The sequence below is a fragment of the Sitophilus oryzae genome, unplaced genomic scaffold (genome assembly GCF_002938485.1).
Source record: "Sitophilus oryzae breed Bouriz unplaced genomic scaffold, Soryzae_2.0 scaffold_172_pilon_pilon, whole genome shotgun sequence".
Lineage (NCBI taxonomy): Eukaryota > Metazoa > Arthropoda > Insecta > Coleoptera > Curculionidae > Sitophilus > Sitophilus oryzae.
In genome coordinates, this window is record NW_022146424.1 from 2,832,092 (window position 1) to 2,858,914 (window position 26,823).

At 32.5% G+C, this 26,823-nt stretch overlaps 1 protein-coding gene across 1 annotated transcript in view; it reads right to left on the reverse strand.

Annotated features, from left to right (window-relative positions):
- Positions 1 to 26,823, reverse strand: part of LOC115881481 (retinal guanylyl cyclase 2) — a 197,655-nt gene that overhangs the window by 67,431 nt on the left and 103,401 nt on the right. The window contains exons 9-11 of the mRNA XM_030898974.1: positions 20,244 to 20,364; positions 18,087 to 18,223; positions 4,400 to 4,559 (exon numbers count right to left, since the gene is read on the reverse strand). Of these exons, the coding sequence (XP_030754834.1) occupies positions 4,400 to 4,559; positions 18,087 to 18,223; positions 20,244 to 20,364 (418 nt within the window). The remainder of the gene's footprint in view (positions 1 to 4,399; positions 4,560 to 18,086; positions 18,224 to 20,243; positions 20,365 to 26,823) is intronic.

The window sequence follows — 26,823 nt, forward strand, 5'->3', positions numbered from 1 at the left end:
CAGAGAGCCACTTCTTTATTTCTAGGCCACCCGAGTGGGAGTTTTATCATACTTTCGCGGTTCTTCTCCGTATCCAAACTTCTCCAGACGAAACTTTTAACCTACAATCAAATCTTTTCAGGATGCTTTTTGGGTCTGTGCGGGAAGCAAATCCTCACAATCGGATTGTACGGAAGTTTTAATAATAAGGAAAAAGTGTAGATATTTTGCAAGTTTTAAAAATTATCCGAGCATGAATTTTCATCTAATTTGTTCTGAGAATCTTCCATCTGTTTAGTATAACATTTCTGCAGAATTTTATTGCTGTAGGTGTATTATTTATTCTAGAACAGATGATATTATATGTTATCTGTTTCTGGGGTCTATAGTCTGTCCAACGAGAAGATCCTTGACAGTGATAGATGTGTCTGTCATTTTAATTTCAAAGTAGTTTATTTTATTTTACAAAGAAATAAGTTGGTACAACTGGAACGCATAGCAGGAAATATTTAAAATTTGATTGACAAGATGACAAGTGATTACTTCAAAATATTGTGAAAAAAACTGTATAAAACTGAAAAAATGTAATCGAGTTATTTTATTTAATAAAACGGTATGTGTTAATACAAACAAACAAGAACAAGACACTACATACCAAAAAATATAAAAAAGAACTATTATTTACTTTCAAGCTTTATGAAACTACCCGCATTTATGATTATATTTATCAATATAACTTATGTACAAATACAAATTTGTAATATTCCGCAGGAATAAATAAAACAACATAGGTAAATAAAACAAATTATTTTATTAAAAATAACTCCTACCAAATTTTATACCTTAAAGGTTGATTAATTAACTTTAATCTTAATTTTTTTAAACCAGTACCTTTTGACATTATTTTTCTGCAGTACTAAAATCCATTATTTGCCTATCGTGTGATGTCGATATTTTACAGCTACTCCAGTTTTTAGTATGTGTTTAGTTTGATCCTTCTACCTTACACGAGATGCACTTATCTACGACGAAATGGTATACAAACTTTATCGATGGCAACTTCATTGGTTTAAGACTTCCTGCCTGGGCAGCGAGTATTAACCATAAACTGTGCTCTGGGTCTACAGTTAATTTCACTGATTTTTCCTCCACTTGACTTTAAAAGACACAAAACACACGTAATAATACGAATCAAAATACATCATCTTCCAAAACGCAGGGTATTCAACAAAAGTTGACACAAAATTATAACCTATAATTTGGCAAGACTTTGACAAGCGTCAAAAATGACAAAAATCTAAAGGCGGGTTCATACGCATCGGCGTCCGTTTGTCGTTCATCGTTCCGTCAAACCAATAAAATTGAAATACGATCTGTCATTTTTTAAATAAACCAATAAAACTGGTTAAAAACAACAAGACACGACGCATGACGGATTTATATTCATATATATATAATAACCCATCCATAGATAGCTTAAAAATAATTAGAAACTTTTTTTAGTAAAATAAATAGATTGGTATGGGACGTCATCTGCTTTTCTTCTGTCATCGTCTGTCGAAATCTTACCTGAGAAAAAAAACAGAGTATATATATACTTCCACTAAAAATATTTGCACTTATTTAAGACTAACCCTGTATAAGCTAATTAGAACGCAGTAATTTTCAATTAGTAGAAAAAGTTAATAAGCTTTTAACTTTTTCACGAATTATAATTCCAAATTTGCATGTAACGTCATTTTGACTTTTGATTATCATCCCACAAGATAAATTATTGTTATAATCAAAATTTTATTGTTTTATAGTCTAATTATTGGGCCTACTCTGTTGATACAACTGGCTACCCTAAACTGGCTACCCTAAACTTTTAATATTCTAGTATTTTTTTTGTATTTTACTAAGAGTGAGTCCCAGGTGGGACCCTCCACTGAGACCGCGAGGGCCTATTGTGGCTCAGTTTCTACAAGCTCTTTAATAGAAAAAGAGCATTAAAGATCGCCCTCAAGACCCATCCTTTATGTCCGTTATGTCCGAGGATGATATGTCTTCTAGGTCTGATAAGTTTAGCGTGGGTTTGCCAAACACCTCAAACCTGGTCCTGCCCCCAGCGGGGCAGGTACACATAACGTGCTTCATTGTTTCGTCATCTTCCATACAGAGTCGGCATTCGGCGTCTTCCACCAGTCCCATCCTCTGTAGGTGTGATCTCAGCCGGCAGTGGCCCGTGTATACTGCAGTAAGCGTACGCGCTCCGTTCCTACCAGCCTTTAGGAGTTCATCTGTTCTACGTTTGGATGGCCCTGCTAGGATTGTTTTGGCATGTTCCATTCCGGGACTGTCATACCAGTCCCGAAGCGTTACACCCCTAACCCATTCACAGAGCCTATCTCTTGCGAGATTTTTTGGTACGCTAAGTGTCTGGTGATTTGGCGGGGGAATCAGCACGTTCATTTCCCTCTAGGCCGACATGTCCCGGTATCCATATTAGCGACACTTTGTTTCCATCTCCTAATATATTGAGTAGTTTCTTACAATGAAGAATCGTCCTGGACGTACTTTTCGTTGCCTCAAGTGCTTTCAACGCGGCTTGACTATCCGAAAATATGCTTATTGTTTTCCCGGTGTATTGCTGTTCTACCAGCAGTTGCACACAGGTTTCAATCGCATATAGCTCAGCTTGGAAAATAGTGGTGTGTTTTCCAAGACTGTGGTAGATCTCAGTCTTTGACTGCTGCAGTAAATCCTCCGCGCCAGATCCTTTATCGTTTTTGATCTGTCCGTGTACCAACACATTTCAGCAAATAATAAGCCGTTTCTCGGTTTATCCCATTCGTCCCTATTCGGAGACAGGACGCCGTAGGTGCGCGTCAAGAGTTGATTGGTGTGTGAGATCCGAGACCATTCCCAGAATCTCATCCGATTGTAGTTCGTCTACTAGTCGGTTTTGTATGAACATGATTGTTTCTTGGCTCTCTCGTGCCATATGTAGAAACCTATATGTAGCCCATCTCGCCTCCCTCTCCAAAATAATTTGAAGAGGAGGTAAGTCGAGTAGGGTTTCCATAGCTTTTGAAGGCGTAGAATGAAAGGCACCAGTCACTGCTAAGCATGCTTGTCGTTGTAATTTTGACAGTTTATTCTTTGCCGTTGTTTGGTTGGCTTTCTGCCACCAGGCAACTGCGCCATACGTGATAATATACAGGGTGTCCCAGAAATAAGTACAAATATTTTAAGGGGTGGTAGATCTCGATAAAAGAAACATATTTTCTCTTTATCGTTTTTCAAATAAGTCCAAAATAACGGAGTTATTTTACTTTGAAAATTTCCAAAAAAAATTATTTTTTGCTAAAATTTTGAGAACCACTGGATCTTTTCTGGATTTTCTTTCTTGTAAATTTAATCTAATACTTATGTTGCCATATAATCAAGAAATTATGTTTTTTAACTAAAAACTAAAAAAATTTCCAAAATTTTTTTCAAAAAATTTCGAATTTTCAAATTTTTTTTTTCGCGGAAAAAACCTCTTAGGCGTGTTTCTGGGGTTGAACTATACTACCAGTTAAAATATCTGCACTTATTTCTGGGACACCCTGTATATTAACTTTATATTCTATTAACTTTAATTGTCTTTTTTAAACATTGTGAGGGATCGTAAACTCTTATGTATAAAATATAATTAAAAACACCAATTTGTTCCACTAATTTCGATGTTCTGAAAAAAACTTAAAACTAAAAGTAATAAAAAATAGACAATGGACAATTTGAGAAACTGTCAATTCTTGAAAACCATTTGCCGAAGTGCAACACACAATTCCCAACAGAGAACATTTTCCTTTTCGGCGGGAAAAGCGACAGCTGTATAGGCTACGTCCTTTGGAAGATTGCGAACGTAAAATTTATGGGGCGCGAAAATCTGGAAACGGCATAACATTATGGAAATGCTCTCTGAACGTCATCTGGTGCAATCGGCCAAAGCGTTTCAGTTCATTCGATGCCTGTGGCCAATTCGGTTGCAATGGCGTACCAAATTTCGGTTGTAACACAAAGACGTAGTCACGGTTTCTACTTTTGCAATATTTATAAAAAAGTCACTTCTGCATAATACCATGGCAAAAGTGTAAAATCTATTGACATACACTGCTCATTCACGCCGTTTCGAGGTCGGATGAGATCGGACATCTCGTGAGTAAGAGTCGATTTAGACACTTGCCAAGTTGGTAGGACATTGACCATGATATGGCCGAGGACAGCGGTTCGAATTCCGCGTAAACAAAGTTGGCCCCGTCCAGATTAGCCCTGGCAGCAAAAAGAAGACGTTAACTTCAAATCTTTACTTTACTTTTCTGCATAATATAAGATATTATGAGGCACATATTACTTGTAAAATTGTGTTCACAGAATGCTAATAAATAATAATTACCTCTTGAGTTCTTGTTTGGAAGTTGGATCCCCTGAGCCTCGTAGAATGCTGGCAGACCATAATCCGTGACTTTGAGCACCCATCGGGCATCAATTACGCAATTTCTGGAGGTCAGATAGCCGTGTACTCTAATTTGGGTTGAGTGGAGATACTTCATGCCCTATAACAATTTAGTCTATTGTAACTGACCTATTTGTAATGATAATGAATTGCTTTTAAATGAACTTAAATTTGACATTAAATTAGTAAAAAACATCTATACCTATGTGGCGTATTCATCTCTCCAAAAAATCCTATATGAGTATTTCGCCACTGCAAGAAAATCTACAAAATAAAATAGTTATTTTTTGTAAACACTTCTGCGTTAATCCCAAATGGGAGCTACTTGTCAGAAGTTAGGTTTACAAATATACAAATTTGCCTAACGAACAAAAAAATGCTAAACTTTTCGGAAAGTTTATCTCTTTCCGTCGTCGGAAGCAAAAAAAATATAAAGAATAAAGAAAAAAAAACTATTTAAAATATTTAAATTCAACTATTCGAGAACACTTTACTTTTTTTAGAGACAGGGCACAGAATAAATTTTAATAACCCCAAAATTATAATGAAAGAAGCGATAGCCTCTAAAAGTAAAATAAAAGAGGCTTTTTTTAATACAATCCAGTAAAAATAAATGCATTGCTCATGCATCTGTAGATGTTAGTAATATATGGCAATCGCTTCTTTGATTAAAGAGCATAACATAAATATACATAACATACGTAAAAATTAAAAATAATCATACAGAAAGTTTAGGGCTTTTTGGTTTTACCTTATTAAGTAATTGTTATCAGGTAGTAATTGTTAATTTTGAAGTTTAACTTGATAAAATGTCATTTTAACACAACGTCAACGGTTTTGTAGACGTATCTGTTTTAAAAAACTAAAGTGTTCTCGAATAGTTGAATTTAAATATTTTAAATAGTTTTTTTTCTTTATTCTTTGTATTTTTTCCTTCCGACGACGGAAAGAGATAAACTTTCCGAAATGTTTAGCATTTTTTTGTTCGTTAGGCAAATTTGTATATCTCTAAACCTAACTTCTGACAAGTAGTTTCCGTTTGGGATTATCGCAGAAGTGTTTACAAAAAATAAATAATTATTTTATTTTGCAGATTTTCTTGCAGTGGCAAAATACTCATATAGAATTTTCTGGAGATATTAAATTAGTAATTTCATTCAACAAAAATATACAGATTAATTTAAAAAAAATAAAATTTCCTGAATTTATTATTTCAGTAAAATAACTATATACTCAACGTGTTTATTTTTTGTCAATAACATGTATTGACTATTTCCATTCTAAATATCTAGAGGACGGTTCCTCGTAGCGATTTTTACCAAGAGACATTTTTACGTAAAGTCACAAAAGTGAATATTTTTTCACTCAGTAGTTTTATAGTACGGACAAAAAGTTATTACTCTTCACAACAGTTACTAAAACACACACACTCTTACAGATAGGAGTCATATTGATATCAAAATCAAATTTCTCATGTCAAAAAAATCCCCGACACCAATTTTCATCCAAATATTGACGTTACTTCAGAAATTATTTGAAAAAAATTGAAATAAAAATAAAATTTCTACGCCCTGTATTGTACAGGAAATTCTAGAGAGAAGCAAGACCTATAACATAGGATACAACATTTTAATAAACAGTTCTTTCCATGAAATCAATAAAATGAAAAATATAAGAAATAACAACCATGAACTGATTTCTTTCGAAAATCGACAACTATGAAACTATGATCCCTTCCCCGACACGAATGGTACAATGTGAGTCAGAAAATTGTAGAGAGAAGCAAGACCTATAACATAGGATACAACATTTTAATGAACAGTTCTTTCCATAAAATCAATAAAATGAAAAATATACGAAATAATATACCAGTACTGATTTCTTTCGAAAATCAACAACTGTGAAACTATGAACCCTTCCCGGACACAAACGCATTGTGAAACAGAAAATTGTAGAGAGAAACAAGCCCTATAACGTAGGATACAACATTTTATTGAACTTTTCTTTCCATAAAATCAAAAAAATGAAAAATATACGAAATAATATACCAGTACTGATTTCTTTCGAAAATCGACAACTATGAAACTATGATCCCTTCCCCGACACGAACGGTACAATCTGAGTCAGAAAATTGTAGAGAGAAACAAGCCATTGTAGAGAGAAACAAGCATAGGATATAATCCGTTCTTTCCATAAAATCAACAAAATGAAAAATATACGAAATAATATACCAGTACTGATTTCTTTCGAAAATCGACAACTATGAAACTATGATCCCTTCCCCGACACGAACGGTACAATCTGAGTCAGAAAATTGTAGAGAGAAACAAGCCCTATAACATAGGATACAACATTTTAATGAACAGTTCTTTCCATAAAATCAATAAAATGAAAAATATACGAAATAATAACCAGTACTGATTTCTTTCGAAAATCGACAACTATGAAACTATGATCCCTTCCCGGACACAAACGGTACATTGTGAAACAGAATATTGTAGAGAGAAATAAGCCCTATAACATAGGATACAACATTTTAATGAACAGTTCTTTCCATAAAATCAATAAAATGAAAAATATACGAAATAATATACCAGTACTGATTTCTTTCGAAAATCGACAACTATGAAACTATGATCCCTTCCCCGACACGAACGGTACAATGTGAGTCAGGAAATTGTAGAGAGAAGCAAGACCTATAACATAGGATACAACATTTTAATGAACAGTTCTTTCCATAAAATCAATAAAATGAAAAATTTTACTTATTTTTATCTGCAGAATATGCTGTCGAAGTTTGTGGAATACAGTTCGGACCACCCTGTATATACGCACTAGAAACATCGATAATTTAGTACACCAATTTTTCTGCTCGTCTTTAATATCTATTAATTTAATATACGTCTTCTCTCGATCATATCGAACGTTATTATAAAACGACAACAAAGCTGGGCCACGTATAAAATTCCTTGTGAAAAATGTCACAGAGCGCCAGTGGCAGCAGGAGGAAGATGACAGGGAATATTTTGTTTTCAACAAAAGCAAATGGAGAACCTTCAGATTATATAGAATGAAAAATGTTTTGTGAAGGAAAAGAGATTTTATAAAATACGATGGAAATGATAGAGAGTTCAAACTGTTGCATCGCTTGGCATGACTGAAATATCAAATAAAGCTTTCCAGAAAGCTAAGGTCAGATTTATGTTTTGTATAAATAATATTAAGTCAGTTTCTAATGGAAATATGATGCTGATATTAATATGAAACAGAAAATGTAATAAAAGTTAGAGTTTAATGTTAATTAAGTAATGGAAAGCTTCATTCAGAACCTCGCAATTAGTGGAAGGATATTGTCCCTATAATGTCAATGTAAGCAATCAAAATATCAAAGTTAGTGGTAGTAATCTTTAATTAGTAGAAAAAGTTAACAAACTGCCACTAATTATACTTCAAAATTTGCGGGTAATGTCATTTTGCCCTTTGATTATTATCCGTCAAAAGAAATTAGGGTTAAAAATGGTTAAAAATCAAAAGTTTATTGTAAGCTAATTATTAAGCGCATTCTAGTGGCCGGCCGTAGCTCCAGCGTTAGTGTGTCGATCTGCGGAGCGGAAGGTACTGGGTTGGATCGCCAGCCAATACGGTCGCTTTATTTATTTAAATAAAAATATTTATTTATCTAAATAGAGCGACCAACGAGCGGCCACCTCAAGAAAGGCAATGGCAAACCACCTCGAGTATATTTGCCTTGTACAGCCTCTCAACTAGTGCCATTCGGATTCGGCGATAAATTGTAGGTCCCGTGTACCGGGTGTCCAACTAAGAATAGCTCTCGGCTGTATCTCGGAAAGTATTAGCCGTAGGGCTTAAGGAAAAAAATATTTGTAACTAAAGGGGCTATGAGAAATTGCTGGAAATTATTTTCAAGTTTGTAGAACGACCGCTAGAGGGCCGCAACTGCAACAAAAAATAAGAAAACGGAGTTTTTACACAATTTTGCCTAGATAAGGTGTACTATATGTAAAAGCTCCATAATGTTCAGTAAATTTTGAATATTTTTTGTTTGGCCCATTTTCCTCTATCTACCAAAATAAAGTGGTGGGGGAAGGTTAGATCTGTTAGGCTCGTTTAAAAGAGCCTTTCTTACTCTATATTATACCATATAAACAATAATAATAAGCTTTTGAACATAGACGCTAGGGGGTGTTGTCTTAAATTTAACTAACATTGCGGTTTTTTTCAAAAAAATTAAATGCAATAGTATATGTAATTTTAGCTGATCGGAAAGAATAGAAAAAGCTTAAAAAGTCAGCAAAAATCGCATCTTGATATCTTCTTTCAAACCGAAGATATTAGCAGAATTATAATAAATACAAAAAAAATAAGCCCTTAATTACCTTATTTTTACAATACAGTATCAGTAGCCCTCTTGATTAGGTCCATTCTAACAAAAAATTAAGATAGAAACAGTTAGTTTATTTTAAAATTGACGAAATACCAGAATACCATAATACCAGATGTATTAATATCTAATATACTCTGTTTTTTTTTCTCAGGTAAGATTTCGACAGACGATGACAGAAGAAAAGCAGATGACGTCCCATACCAATCTACCGTATGATCGAGAAAAAACGGCGTCAAAGACGGCTGGGGAATGACTATCGATGCTATTTTTGTCGAGATAGAACTCTAGACGTCAGTTACTGAGAACTGACATAAAATTTGTCAAAAATTAATACCTTATATAGAAAAACCAGAAAAGAATAGAAAGTTTCCAGATACACATATCTATTTCCAAAAAATTGTTTTTTCAAATGTTTCAATCTGCACCAGTTCTACTCAATAAAAAATCGATATTAAATCATCCTTAATGCAGTAAACGCCTTTAAAAATAAAGAAGAGCAAGACCAGTAAGACTCTAACCTAACTAAACCTCGTCGTCCGACAAGCCTCCGACGTGCCTCCGACCGAGACATTTGACAACATTTTTGATTATTGTATTGTTAAAATGTACGGATTAGCCTTTTATTATTGTTTCATACACACTAGACCGTTCAGATTTACTAATATTGCATTGATTATAGCTGTAAATAAAAATGTGTGTTTAATACCAGTAAATAATCCGTTAGTTGATGGAAGAAGTATCGTGTTTATCGACAAAATTAATTGTAGCTTTAAAATTTTGCCTAATATGGTCATATATTTTGCAAAATATTCAACTCATAATTGTTGATACTTCTGGTGGATGATGTTCAATTTATACATATATAAAATATAAACAAACCAAATTGAAGTACTAGAAGCAATAAGGTGAGATAGTTATTTTTACGAATCCCTTTATTATTACTTCTTTACTTATAGAGTATCTGTTTCTGTGTATGCCTAAGTTTCTGTTTTCCAAGAAGCATATTAATTAAATGAACAAAACTGTGTCCAAGAAATAATCTATTGCATAGAGAATTTAATGAAAACAAAATTGGTGATGCTGTGTTCAAGTAAAGTTCCATGCAGGAATCAATGGTTATTGCTAAAATATTTTATTGGTGTATTGTCAATTTTATTTACTTATATATTACGTTATTTAATCTCAATAATTTTAGGCTCCTAAGTCATTTATTTACATACTTAACTTTTAACGTAACTACTGGTAGATTGTAGGAAATAATATACACATTGGAACAATTTAAGTAAATAAATGAATTAATATAATACATACATCAAGAAGTAATGTATAATTTTACAAAAAGCTGTATTAATCACTTTCGAAAATCATAATTGTTTTTTTTAGTAAGTCGCAGACAAATATTTTAGGTTTGTTATTAAATTAAATGATAATGTAATAAGTACAGATTTAGACTCTTGAACCAGGCATAGTATATTAATTAGTAGGGTTCACAGTAAAACATATTTTGTAATACCATTCGAAAGAAAATAAATACCTATATTATACTGTTTATAAAGTGAGTTTCATTGTAACATAACTTAAGAAAACAATTAATATGCATATGTCAATCATAAGAAAAGAATCTATTAATTTAATGAACTATACCCATAGTACTCGGCAAACAGTAAACCAAACCAAAGAAACTAAGACTTACAGTGTTAGATCATGTAGTATATAAATATTTTAATTTTATCATTTAATAAATAAATACAATATAAAATTTAAAATGCCAATTTTTTATTTTAAAACAAGTGATTTATATATGTATAAACAATTTACAATTATTTATCATTTAATTTATTGGCCACAGCTTCCGGGATTATAAGGCTAATATTTTGCTGCCTAAGTGCCTATATCTCAAAAAAAAAAGAATAAGTAAGATTAATTAATGATTAAGTATCCCTGTATTTTTAAATGTTGAATCTTTATGGACTGAAAAAACTGCTGATGATATTTCTACTTTCACTGACCGAAGATGCAGAAACCTAGAAGAAATTCAAAAACAAATTGTACAAACATTTTAAGGTTTTCCTAAATCCTCTATACAATAGACTATTTCTTTGACATAGTTTTGTTCATTTAATTTGTTTCTTAGAGGTTATACACAACTGTAGATATTCTATAAGTAAAAGTAATAATAGCAGATTCGTAAAATATCCCACCTTACCGTTGCTAGTACTTCAAGTTAGTGTGTTTATATTTTATACATGTATAAAATTGAACATCATCCACCAGAAGTATCAACAATTATGAGTTGAATATTACAAAATATGACCATATTAAGCAAAATTTAAAGGCCTACAATTAACCTTGTTGATAAACACAATACTTCTTCCATGTATAGTAATGAACACACATAACTGGTTTACAGCTACAGTTTTACTAAATCTGAAGGGTCTAGTGTGTATTAGACAATTACAAAAGGATAATCCATACATTTTAACAGTAGAATAATCTGATTTTTGTTAACGAGTTATCGAAATGCCTGGAACTGGGACGGGCGATTGTTAGGTTAGAGCCTTTTTGATTTTTCTCTTCTTTACTTTTAAAGACGCATTTAGTATTAATTACGATTTACTGGATTTACCTAATATAGATTTTTTATTAATTAAAACTGGTATAGTTCAAATTATCAGAAAAAGATATTTTTTGGATATAGATTTCTGTATCCGGAAACTTACTATTGTCTTCTAGATTTTCTACATTTAGTATTCATTTTAATTAAAATATAATTTTTTTGAAGATCTTTAAAGTGAAAAGAAGAAGAATTTTAATTAACTAAAAAAATCAAAATAAAGTTAATTAACTTTGAGCAGAGTTCGACCTCGTCAAAAATAGCATCGATAGTCATTCCCCAGCCGCCTTTGACGCCGTTTTTTCTCGATCATACGGTATTTATTTTAATAAAAAAAGTTTCTAATAATTTTTAAGTTAACTATGGATGGGTTTAAATATAAATTCGTCATGCGTCGTCACTTGTTGTTTTTAACCAGTTTTATTGGTTTATTTCAAAAATGACAGATCGTATTTCAATTTTATTGGTTTGACCTCGGGTTTGACGGAACGATGAAAGACAAACGGACGCCGATGCGTATAAAGGTATGAACTCGCCTTTAGATTTTTGACATTTGTCAAAGTCTTGCCAAATTATAGGTTATAATTTTGTGACAACTTTTGTCAAATACCCTGCGTTTTGGAAGATGATGCATTTTGATTCGTGTTATTATGCGTGTTTTGTGTCTTTTGAAGTCAAGTGGAGGAAAAATCGAGTGAAAATTAACTGTAGAACCCAGAGCACAGTTTATGGTTAATACTCGCTGCCCAGGCAGAAAGTCTTATACAGATACACCAATAAAGTTACTATTAATAAAGTTCGTATACCATCTCGTCGTAGATAAGTGCATCTCGAATATGGTAGAAGGACCATACTAAATACCTACTAAAAATTGGAGAAGCTGTAAAATATCGACATCACACAATAGGTAAATAATGGATTTTAGTACTGCAGAAAAATAATGTCAAAAGGTACCTACTGGTTTAAAAAAATTAACCTGTGAGGTATAAAATTTGATAAGTGTTATTATTAATAAAATAGTTTGTTTTATTTATGTTGTTTTATTTATTCCTGTGGAATATTACAAATTTGTATTTGTACATTATATAAGTTATATTGATAAACTGGTTTCATAAAGCTTGAAAGTAAGAAATAGTTCTTTTTTATATTTTTTGGTATGTGCATGGTGTCGTTTTTAATTAAATAAAATAACTCGATTACATTTTTTCAGTTTTAAACAGTTTTTTTCACAATATTTTGAAGTTACTTGTCAGTCAAATTTTAAATACATATATTAATTTCCTGCTATGCTTTCCAGTTGTACCAACTTATTTCTTTGTAAAATAAAATAAACTACTTTGAAATTAAAATGACAGACACGTCTACCACTGTCAAGGATCTTCTCGTTGGACAGACTATAATTTAGATATTAATAACAGTGGACAAGAAACGATGATTCAGTGAAGTCATGGTAGGTTGCGGAAAAAAGTTGCTTTTGACGTAATAGTATAAACGTCAAATTGTTATTAGATCAACATTTTGATAGCCTTAGCAGCGTTTTTTATTGCTTTTATTATTTGAAGTAGTTGAAGTTGTTGGCATTTTGAAGAAGATAAAGTTAAAGGACGCTGCTATGAAAAGATAAAAAACGCTGCTAAGACTATCAAAATGTTGATCTAATATCAATTTGACATTTATACTATTACGTCAAAAGCAACTTTTTTCCAAAGCCTACCATGACTTCACTGAATCATCGTTTCTTGTCCACTGTTATTAATATCTTAATTATTAGATATTAATACCTCTGGTATTATGGTATTCTGGTATTTCGTCGATTTTAAAATAAACTAACTCTTTCTAACCAAACCAAACCAAACTAACTGTTTCTATCTTATTTTTTGTTAGAACTTTTTAAGCTTTTTCTACTCTATCCGATCAGCTAAAATTACATATACTATTGCATTTAATTTGTTTGCGCAATGTTTGTTAAATTGTAAGACAACGCCCCCTAGCGTCTACGTTCAAAAGCTTATTATTATTGTTTATATGGTATAATATAGAGTAAGAAACGCTCTTTTAAACGAGTCTCCGTTTGTTGGATTCCGATCATCCAGTCCAGAGTTATTAATCTTTAAATAAAAACAGATCTAACCTTCCCCCACCACTTTACTTTGGTAGATAGGGGAAAATGGCTCTAACAAAAAATATTCAAAATTTACTGAAAATTAAGAAGCTATTACTTACAGTACACCTTATCTAGGCAAAATTGTGTAAAAACTCAATTTTCTTATTTTTTGTTGCAGTTGCGCCCCCTAGCGATAGTTCTACAAACTTGAAAATAATTTCCAGCAATTTCTTATAGCCTCTTTAGTCATAAATATTTTTTTCCGGAGCCCCTGCGGCTAATACTTTCCGAGATACAGCCGAGAGCTATTCTTAGTGGGACACCCTGTACTTGTGAAACACTGATGACACACATCACAAGTACATGCGAGAGGTAGCCGACGCTCTATATAGAGTATGGCACTGTAAGAAGAATTATTAAGCTTTCTCTATTTTTTTTTTAATTATAAAAATAAAATAACACGGTTATTTTGGAGTTATTTGAAAAACGACAAAGAGAAAATATGTTTGTTTTATCGAGATCTACCAGCCCTGAAAATATTTGCACTTATTTAGGACTCACACAGTATATTTGGGATAACTAAAAACTTATTTAGGAAAACAGAAAAAATATATCATTTTATTTCATACAAAGCAAATTATTTAAACCGAAAATATCTCTAAAACCCTGTAGTGTATAAGCGAAGGAAATAAATACACCAAAACTTTAGATCTTCCTTTATTCATGACATTCGATTATTGCACTACGGCAGTCGGAGCCGCAGCCTATTTCGTAACCTACATATATAACGTCATTAGAGAAACTCCATGTTTATATAATTCAGTTACTAAATAGAGGTTATATTAAACGATAATATGCTTTAAGAGTCTATTAACGCAATCCACTTTGAAAATATATAACAATTTATATTAAAAAAAGTAATCTGATGATAGTGATTTGAAAACCAAAACCTGTCCAAAGAAAGTATATATGACAGTCACAATAATCTGGCAGCTAAATTAAATTTTCTGTCATTTTTTTGGATATCGTCTGTTGGAATCTTCCCTGACTCGATGGACAGACTTAATCTCTCTCTTTAATAATTGGACTGGGTATCCTCCAACGGTCTAAGACACTCGAAGACATTCCTCAAGATTTACAGCAAGAACAAACTTTAGATTGTTATGGGGTGTTTAACAGGACTCTGTCTCCTCAATGAACACCTCAATGGATTGAAGCTAAGAAACAATGGCGAATGCAGATTCTGTAGTGAAAATGGGGAAACACCAGAGCACCTCTTCACTGAGTCCGCCGAGACGACCACCATTCGGCCTATAAACTTTGGTACTATTGATATCGGAGATGGAAAATTAATCTCTGTAAAACCTTTTCAGATACTGGCTTTTGTTAAAATCCTGAGACTGAATGATGAGTTATAATTCAAGAAAGGGGGACAAGAGAGATCTCCAAGGATACTATAGAAATAAGAATAGTTCGATTCCTATCTTCCTGCACTGTCAGTTTTTTTACGTCATCTACTGACCGAGTTGAAGTTGAGCTAAAGATTTTAGACAGTGACAGTTATTTTTGCATTTGACGGACGAGCGCACAGTGCGATGGAAGATAAATTTAGCGGTACAAAAGCGTTTGGTTAGAAATAAGCCAAAAAATGTGTACTGATAAGAATAAATAGTAGACATTCCAATTGATACCAAAATGCATGAATATTCTTTGTATTTCGATACATTTTTATCAACCAAATTTGGTCGTTTTCTGCTCAGCAAGGCAGAGATCGTACGAAAACAAAATATTTACAAGTGCTTATACATTTTATTAGAAAGCCAAATTATGTTGAAGATTGCCAAAGGTATGTACTTTTCTACTGTACGTATATTATTTGTTAAAATCCTTCGTGCCTTTGTTCTGCAGATATCAAACTTTCACTTTTTTTCAAATATCGATATATTGAATGATGTAGATCTTTTGAGTTACCAATAGTTATCAACACAGGTAGCACAGTCACAGGGAGTTCAAGCTTAAGAGGTGAATGCCCAAAAAGATTCATTTCAATCGGATAGTATAAAAACAAAACAATTCCATCAAAAGGCACTGAGTTTAAAAAATTGTCTCAGATACTTACTATACATGAATTTTGCAATTACCGAGTGTTAAAATTAAAATTAAAATATCTATCTTATTTATTATTTTCAAAATAAAATATATTTTTTTTAAATAAATTATAGAGGGTGTCACAAGATTACAAATTAATTAAAAAAAAACTGCTAAAGAGTTTTTTCATATCATAATTTTATGTATTTGGCAATAGTTTACAATACGGTTTTTGTGTATCATGTACGAATAATATCATAGTTTTATTATCTTGTATTTATTTATTAATAAATTAAGTTGTTAATAAATAAATAAATTTAACCATATAGTTACTATATATTAGACCATTTGCTACGTTCTTAGATTTTAAGTCCCAAACATTGCTCTTGAGATTTTGTCCCGCTAGAATAACCATCCGCCGCACTGTGGAGCGCTGGTCAGCGCGTGACGTAGCATTCCACGGCGACTACGACAGCGGCGATTTGACGCGATCCAACAGTCCTTTAGAATATATACAGTCCTTGAGAGATCTCTAAGTTTGTTTTGATTAACTTTCCCCCTCCCATACAATCTACAGGGTTGTCCACCACATACGACACGGAGTATTGTAGCTAAACGATTAGATTTTTACAAATTGTAAGTTTTAGGTTCGTTGAAGGACTATTAAAGCTACAATTTAAAAATATTTTTACAACATACAGAGTCTCCCAAATAAATAAAAAATATCAAAGTTTTATTTTGTTAAATGGAACACCCTGTAATTTATTAGATTTTTAGTTTCTATGATTAAAATAAAGGTAAATTTGAAAAGGTTTATTACACTTAAACCTCACCGTTCTTGAAATATTTTCTATTTTTTTTTTTTGAATTTTGTGAAGTTGCAGTTTTTTGCAACATTTTAAGGCTTCATTTCTCCAAGAGTATCAAAGTATAGAACATTCTGTATATTTTAAAAGAATCAGGTGCATCTATCAAATTGTATTATATTATTTTTAACCTAAAATATAGTAATTATTTAAAATAATTTTTAGACACTCTGTATCTCTCTCTGTCTTTATTCCAACAAAAGGAATGTAGTGGTCAGGTGATGTGTGAGGTTTGTCTCCATAATTCCCTGTCTTGTGCTTCATGTACAAGCGTGTGCAGTGGCTTGTGGGTGATTTTTGATAGCTGGTCTATCCATCGGGAGGGCGAGCGGCCTCTTGATCTTCTTCCCGGAACCTTGCCCTGTATAATGAGTTTTTCCATACAGTCAGTATCCCTCCTCATAACGTGACCGAAATATTTAAGTATACGTGACTATATAGAAGTTGAGAGACGTTCTGTGATGTTCAGTTCTTGGATTATGGATTCATTGGTTCGCCGGGCAGTCCAGGGAATTCTGAGCATTCGTCGCCAATAGTACATCTCAGTTGCGTCAATTTTTTTCATTTCTGACTGTCTCATCGTCCAGGACTCAGAGCCATACATTAATATAGGAAATATATAAGTGTTTAGATATGTTTTTGTCTCGCCATATCTTTGAGAGTTTTCGCACTGCCACTCTTGTCATTTCACATCTTCTTCTTATTTCCCCTTCTAACGATCCCGTGTTGTTTATAAGTGACCCAAGATATATATATATATATTGACTTACAACCTCAAAACGACCAATGCTCACTACATCAGGTTTGTTGTTGTTTTGCCTGTCGATAATCATAATTTTTGTTTTAGAGGGATTAATTTCAAGTCCAAGTTTCTCGCTTTCGTCTTCAACCAATTTTAGAAGCTGCAGTAACTCTTCCTCGTTTCCCGGTAGAAGGACCGTATAGTCTGCAAATCTGAGGTTGGTAATTTCGTGACCATTAATTGTTATCCCCCTTGCCAATGTTCCAATGCCCTTCTCATGATATATTCAGTATATATATTGAATAACTGAGGAAATAGTATGCACCCCTGCCTAACACCACAGGTAGGCTGGAAGTCTTCCGAAGTAACGCCATTGATGGTTATTCTACTTTTGGTATTTACATAGAGATTCTGGATCAATGAAATCAAATGAAGAGGCACGCCCATTTCTTTAAGAACCATCCATAGTTTTGACCATTTGACTTTGTCAAAAGCTTTTCGATAGTCTATGAAAGAAATATAGAGCGGATTGTTAAATTCTCGGGCCTTTTCGATAATCTGACGGACATTCAAAATTTGTTCACGTGTTCCTCGACCTCTTGTGAATCCTGCTTGCTCTGGAGGGATCTGTGGTTGAATATACGGTTTAAACCTTTCGTTAATGATATGAAGACACTCTGTATAAGGTAGTATAATTTTTATTATTGCAACACAGAATTTAGTAAATAGAAATACTGCAATACAATATTTGGTTGCTTTAATACAGTTTTCTTACATAATTTGACTGAATTTACGAATTCCGACTTACCCTCACTAAATCCGTTAACAAGCTTAGACGAAACGACCAATCCAATTTGATGTCATCTTGCTGCAAAACGTCCTGCAATGACCCTCTGGCACAATATTCCGACACCAGCGCTGCTCTAGGCGATTCTGCCAAAACACCTGTGCATATAAAAAACACGTTAAATATTAAAACACGAACATAAATAAAACAAAAACGATCAAAATTCATTTAGATCATAAAATATATTCACAGAGTTATTCCGTTTCATATCGGGGTCCAATTTAATATTTCAATATTGCGTTTTTGCTTATTTCATTTTCACGTTTAATTAAATTTGGTAACGATTCGATGCAAGTTTAAAATGTAACGGATGAATAATTAAATTTCCGCAGAGCGTTGTTAAATATTAAAACTATATAAAAAATGTAGTCTAATTGATTAAAAAACATAGTGTAAATTTGATCTGCAAATTGTTATTTTTATACATTTTTTTGTAATTGCTCAATTTATCCACAATACAGCAAAAAATAAATAAAATATTAAAGACTGTTAAGCGATTGCTCAACGTTACGTCATCATTTGTCAAATATACGTTTTAGAGTGTAGCAGAGATCAGATCCTATAATTTTTCATTTTTATTTTTCCAGATAATTGAAAGAGAGTTGGTATGCTACATGACATAAATTAGGATTGATTGACGTATTTAATTATTGCTTTTGGTCACTTCCTGTTTTTCCGGAAATGGTAACAGCTACTGATTTTTAAATAGCACTATCAGTATTTCTACTTTATTCGATAGAAAATGACACTCTGAATATAATAACATATCATTAGTCAACTTTTGACAATTTATTATTAAAAATTGTATTTTAAATCTCAATCTAGAGTGTCCTGGCTGTGTTAAAAACACTCATTTTTAATCAAGGAGCCTTGGAAAATCTATATGATCGTCGTCTAATGTTTTTCGTGCCTTGTCCTGGCCGGTTAAACGATGACCAAATCGTATTTTTAATCATATATTATTTTTTTTCAAATGGAACAAGGGTGGCTCTTGGATAAAGCATTTTTTTGAGAATAATATCTTACCACACACTTAGTATTTCGAGTCAAATTGTCTTTATGAACCGCATATTATAATTTCAAATAAACCATATGCGGAAAAGTTGACAAATGATATGTCATTCTATTCTATAGAAATATACCGAGTGTGCCATTTAAAAATCAAAAGTTGTAGTCATTTACGGTGAAACAGGAAGTGACTTAAAACAATTGAATACGTCAATCAATCCTAATTTATATCATATACCGGGTGAATATCAAAAGTGGCTCACCCCTATAACTTTTTTATTTTTTCAGATAAAAAAACGAGATTTGGTATGTTAATATATGACATAAATTAGGATTGATTGACGTTTTCAATTGTTTTCTGTCACTTCCTGTTTCATCGGAAATGACTACAACCTTTTATTTTTAAATGGCACCCTCGGTGTTTTGTTGCTTTATTCGATAGAAAATGACACTCTTTGACATTTTAGAATATGGTTTATTTGAAATTCCAACATGCGATTCATTACAATTTGACTTAAAATACCAAGATTGTGGTACCAAATTATTCGTAAAAAATGCCTTTTCCAAATATGCTAACGAGCCACCATCGTTCCATTTGCAACAAATTGAGATATGATTAAACACATGATTTGGGAATTTTTTAACCAGCCAGGACAAGACACAATAACATTAGACAATCAAAGTTATTTTTCCAAGGCTCCTTGAGTAAAAATTAGTGTTTTTAACACAGTCATGGCACTCTAGATTGAAATTTAAAATTCAATTTTGTTTTAAACAAAAATGTCAAAAGTTGACATATGATACGTCATTCTATCCAGAATGTCATTTTCTATTGAATAAAGTACAAAAATACCGAGGGTGCCATTTAAAAATCAAAAGTTGTAGTCATTTCCGGTGAAACAGGAAGTGACCGAAAAGAATTGAATACGTCAATCAATCCTAATTTATGTGATGTACTAACATATCAAATCCCGTTTTTTTATCTGATAAAATAAAAAAGTTATAGGGGTGAGCCACTTTTGAGATGCACCCGGTATGTTGATGAGTATGATTATTATAAAAGTGAACCACTTTTGAAACGCACCCGGTATAATAAAAGAAGGAACATACCAATTAAAGGATTTAAATTTTCATGTCTGAGTCCGTGCAATAACACCAACAATTCTATGGTCTTCGCCTTCATTTCACAACTTCCATTGGAAGGCACAGGTTTCATTTGAACTAAATCTCCCTGAAAGAAATAAAAATTCAGTTAAGAAGATTCAAATAAAAACAGTCTTGTTAATAATTTGGTAATTTACTAGAAAAATAAAAAAAAATATCGAAATATTTTTTTTTTGTTTCTCTTCTCTATTAAAAATATTTTAAATCACTAATCTTAGAAATCACGGTATCAGTTGTCACGATAGTCTGAATCCGCTATAGCCACTGAAGAGTATGAAAGCCGTGATCACGCCACTGTTTTAAATAGTGATGGGAAAAACCGATTAATTTCAATAATCGAGTACTCGAGTTTCAAGCGATTACAATAATCGAGTACTAAATCGAGTATTTAAAAATACGGTTTTTCGCCCGTCGCTTGTTGCTTGTTGCACTCGTAACGCCAAGCAGTAAGTTGCGTGCGCATAGACACATATTCTTTCGGTGATGAAAGGCAAGTAGCAAGCGACGAGCGATTCGCTTGATCGCTTGCTTGATTTAGTTTATTTCAAGGCATTGTCGATGTAGGTCGTAAAATTTTGTCACTCAAATATGCAACGGATAACGTCGTATAAATTTGCTACCTGCAATGTATGTAGAAAATTCGCTCGGCTTTTTATCGAGTATCTCACATTAAAATCGGATTTCAATTTATTTCATTCTAGGATCGCTTGCGTTCGTCGCTCGTAACTCGTCACTTGCATTCGAGCGATGTCGGTTCTTTCAATAATCGAGTACTCGAGCGAATTTTCGCTCGAGTTATCGCATCACTAGTTTTAAATCACTGATATTAAAAATTTATTAATTTTTAATTATTTTTTTAATTTATTTTTTTAATATTTTTTTATATAAAAAATGACTGATTTAAAAATTATTATTATTATTATTTTTATTGTTGTCGATCCAATAATATATAATGTGTTCTTTTTTTTATAAATTGGATTAGGATCGAAAGAAATCAACAGAAGTACTTTGTTTTAAATTTGTCGACGTTTCGCAAAATTTATTTGCATCTTCAGGACAATTTAAATCTGGACTTTCTTAGTCATATCCATTAATACACGGATGGTATAGAGGGGAGTGGTATATATCCCTTTTTTCCTTTTAAAACACATAACACACTTACACAAAAAAAACATATAACACAATTATGTATAGAGAAATATCACGAAAATCTTTTCCTTTCACAGACAAGCAGTGCAGATGTACCTACGTTGACCGTATACAGAGAGCAACTATTATTATTATTTATTTTCTTAAATTATTTTTAATCAGTTAAAAGTATTGATTTAAAAATCACAGTATCGCTCATCCCTAATATCAAGTACCTATCGAAACGTCCACAGTATCCAATTGGTGGAGAACAGGTAGATGTATGAGATGGCTAGGGGAAGTTAATCACCACGATCTTATGTATCTATTGTGTCCCCCTTCCTTGAGTACACTCTACTCTACTCATCATACAATCTGAAGGCTTTAACAAAAGCCACTGTCTGAAACGGTTTTAGAGAAATTAGTTCTCCATCTCTGATATCAGTCGTATACCAAGTATAAGGCACGAATGGTTGTCGTCTCGGCGTATATATAAGTGGTGAGGTGTTCTGGGGTTTTCACATTTTCCCCACACAATCTGCATTCACAGTTGTTCCTTAGCTTCAATCTACTGAAGTGTTCATTGAGGAGACAGTGTCCTGTTAAAAACACCGTGGATAATCCGAAGATTGTTCTTACTTAATTCAAGGAAAATCTTTGACTTTTCTCGATCTTATATTCTAAAAAATTTCTTCGAGTGTCTTAGGGGGACCGTTGGAGGATTCCTATTCCAGGTTATAAATGGAGTGTTCCAGGTGAGGTTTCCACTTGGAAAAACATGCATGGATAACTTGAGAAATTGTGTTCACACACATAAAAATCATTTTTGTATATTTTCGTTAATTTCTTTACTTTTCTATATTCTTTAAAATAATATCTACAGTATTGAAATTTTGAAAAAAAATGATTAACAATTTTAGAACAAGCAAACATTTTTATGAAGCATTTTTTTCAAAATGTCAATAATACAAAAGTTTTTCCCCTTGTAAAGACAATCCAGGGACATACTGTATATCTTTTCCCACTACTTCCTTTATGATTTTCCTTACTACACTGATTTCATCTGAACTAGATTTTCCCGGAAAATATGAAATTGAATCAAAAAAGGAACCGAACAAAAAACCCAATCGTATTAATAATATCTGGAAGTTTCCGCATCCGAGGCTTTTTAGGTAATTGTCCGAAAACTTCCAAACTCCATCCTGTGATCGAAATATTAGTGAAAGGAATAGGATACGATCCCTGACCTATTTGCTCTTTGGGTCTTTTTCGTGCTGCGAGTATTTTGTATCGATTGAAAAGGGCATTGTAGTGAGATTTTTTGTGCTTCGTTGTAGATTACAGGGTCGTTAGTTGCAAGTATTCTGTACACAGCGGCGGAGATATTTAATAGACTCAAATATAACATAAAATTAACATATTATACACTCACAGTCATGAAAAACGGGCCCCTTAAAATTTTGATGTATTTTAAAGTTTTATGTATTTTGGTCTAGTGGACCGATTTTGATTATTTTTTAATGAATTTGTAAGCACATCTTAAATTTTTCAACTGGAACAAGGGTGACTCGTTAGCGTATTTGGAAAATGTATTTTTTTCGAATAATTTAGTAACACACTCTTAGTATTTCGAGTCAAATTGTCGTTAGGAACCGCATGTTACAATTTCAAATAAACCATATACGAAAGTGTCAAAAGTTGACAAATTATTGACGTTTTGGTATTTCTTTATAAATTAAAAATGAAAGTTTCCATCTGTCAATTATACGAGGGATAAAATAATGTAGATATTTTGGTAAAAAGATAGAACACTCTGTAGAATATGTTATTATAGCAAAAAAATTGAAAACTATTTTATCATCTAAGTGCATCTTTTCTCAATAGCTCGCTTTTTGGTTCATCTCAATAACTCACTTTTTGGTTCATCTCAATAGCTTTATTTTTTGGGGGATATTCGCTTTTGAATTCGACACTAACTTTTTTTTCCTAATTTTTATATTAAAACCTTTTTTCGCTTCTGGTTCTATTCAACACCTATAAAATAGTATTTATGATTTATGTAATGTCACTGCCTTTAAAAAATCATATTATTATTGTCTGTGAAGCAGAGATGGTTTTAATCTAACAGTTGACATCTACTATGATCAATTAAAGCAACAATAGCCGATACAGTACGTCTGCTGGATCTGTGTCTATGAAAGGAATGCGGACAAAAAACATTTAAATAAACAGCAATATATTTTATATGTCGACTTGACGAGTACGTCACCGCAAATCGCTCGGCCCACTCATTTTATTGGCTACTTGCAAATTTGTCGAATTTTTATTGATGGGAGGCGTCGTCTAATTGTTTACGAAAAACATCGATAGAATATCGTTTCCCCTCTCACGGATATCCCGTAGCTACAGAACGGATAGACGTACTGTACTTACGAACTTAAAACAGTCTCTACTAGAGTAAACGACAATAAATAATAATAGTATGACCTTACGAAGACAGTGACATTACAAAAACAATAAACACTATTTTAAGTAGATAAGGACACAAAAGCAAAAGCATGCATGCTTTCAATGCGTAAATTGCTGTAAATCGTAACTGTCTTGTTCAAAAGCGAATATCACCAATAAAAATCAAGTTATTGAGATGAACGGTAAAACAAACTATCGAGAAAAGATGTATCTAGATGACAAAATAATTTTTATATTCCACAAGAGGTTTCAAACTTTCACCAAAATAACAACATTTTGTGTTCCCTCGTATAATTGACAGACGAAAACTTTCATTTTTTATTTAGATAGAGGCACTAAAAAGTCAAATAACTTAGCTACAAATTGCTTAAAAAATTATCAAAATCGGCCCACTAAAACAAAATACAGGGTGAGTTTCCTACAATGTTCTCTATGGGTATCTCGGAAACTACTGGAGATAGAGAGTCGGTTAAATGGGGAAAGAATTGCAGTTTTGTGGAGTCATAAATATGCGCCTTTCAGATTTTTGAAAAAGTTCATGGCTTACTAGATATTTCGAAAAAAACAAATTTCGGCTATTTTAAAAATTGTCCCTAATTCCATTATAATCTATTTTAGACAAAAAGTTTTCAGATAAAATTTGTAGATAATCACATCCTTAATGAGACTGTGTTCTCCGTTTTTTTTTTTCTAAAACCTATCATTTTTGACATATAACACAACCTTTTTTTTTTAAATGGAAACCATAGTTGGCCATGACTTCATAAAAAGCGCCATTTTTCAAGCTTTTCAGCGATATAAGCTATAATACGTTTTTTTCGAAAAATTACTGAGTTATAGCCAATTCTTATAATTTTTAAACAATTTCACTTAGTTAGCCATGGAAACAAGTTCAATCGCCGTTGCTCTCAGAAATGTGAAGCTGTCACATCCAAACTTTGTAAATTAAAATAAACAAAAATTGTAAATATGAATTTTTCAAGTTAAGAAGAGCATGTAGATACTCGTGCATCAATAGAGTGGTTCCAACATGACTTTCATTGTACCTCCCCCATAATGAAAGAAATGTTAAAAATCATTTATATCATAATAATGCAGGGATAGGAAGAGGTGGACCAATTGCATGGGAGTCCTCGATCACCTCACCTATCAATTTTAGATTTTTGTATGGGGTACGGTTAACAATAAGGTTTACAAAAAACTTATGAATTAAGAGAGACACTCGTTGTGGCGGTACGAGAGAAGTTTAATTAAGTCGACCAGTCCTTCTGTGAGACTAGGTATTAATTCACTTTTAAAAGATGCAACTCAAAACTAAGAATTGGCTATAAATAAATTTAGCTTTTCTAACATATGTCTTAAAAACTGTTTTCTAAAGAACGTAACTTTCACCGATCAACGAATCCTCGAAATGTGTGGCATTACAAAGTTTGGATGTGACAGCTTCACATTTCTGAGAGCAAAGATGATTGAACTTGTTTCCATGGCTAACTAAGTAAACATATTACAGCTTATATCGCTGAAAAGCTTGAAAAATGGCGCTTTTTATGGAGTTATGGCCAACTATGGTTTCCAAAAAACATATGTTTGTGTCATATCTCAAAAATGACAGGCTTTAGAAAAAAACGGAGGATATAATCTCATTAAGGATGTGATTATCTACAACTTTCATCTGAAAACTTTTTGTCTAAAATAGCTTATAATGGAATTAGGAACAATTTTTAAAATAGCCAAAATTTGTTTTTTTCGAAATATCTAGTAAGCCATAAACTTTTTCAAAAATCTGAAAGGCGCATATTTATGACCCCACAAAACTGCAATTCTTTCCCCATTTAACCAAGTCTCTATCTTCAGTAGTTTCCGAGATACCCATAGAGAACATCGTAGGAAACTCACCCTGTATATTACACTTTAAATATACAAAAATGTTAAGGTGCCGGTTTTTCGTGCCGGTGAGTGTATTTTTTGAAGATTTGATTCTTGGGATTATGGTCCATATACGTAACAAAAATAAGTCAAAAGCATTGAATCATTGTTAACGTTTCAATCCTATTTTTCTCAAAACATAATATCATTATAAACTTAGACGTTAAAAAAAAGATAACCATTCTCGATATATGTATATTTTACAGATATAGCAAAATCCTTTTACACTTTCCTCACAAATTGTAAATAATTTTCATTAAAATTCAAGCCATTATAACGTTACAGCACTGTACATACTGATTACGTTTTAAAATAGGTCAGGGATGGAATCACAAAGATTATAAGCTGGTCAATTTTATATGAATTTTGCATATTGAAAATGCTTAGAGACGGCTGTCATTTTATTATTCTCTCAATAAAAGTTGTTATTAGCTTCGCAGCGGTCTGGGTACTTTTTTATTAAACAACCTTTAAAAATCTAGGACAGCTCTTTAATGTATAAGTACAGTTTCACATGGAACGGACTGTCCGCACTGATTTCGAGGCACTGAATGGACCTTGTAAGTAACTATATACCTAAAAACTATGATTACACTCGTTGAATTTCGCACCTTGTAAGTTTAATAATATATTTTTGTACCTACTTTTATGCCTAGGCGCCAAAATCATTTTTTTATACTGTCAATCACGTCACAAAAATAAATACTTTTGTGACGATTGAATTTATTATATATTTTGAATTTTTCTAGCTTGATTTTCGTATTTTTGTAGCGATGTTTTCATGGGACTAATTTTAGATCATTTCCGATAATATTATCGATACCATAGCGTGAGAAATTTCCGGAAAAGAGCCTTTTTCTCGTATTAGAGCCGCACTTTTCCGCTTCCTTTGGCACGAAATTTCCCGGTGCTAATTTTAGACCCAGAGTTGGTCGACGTTCGGGCTCACTGGTGAAGAAATTGTAAATTAATTTGACTAAAGCGTGTTTCATAGGTAAAGGAT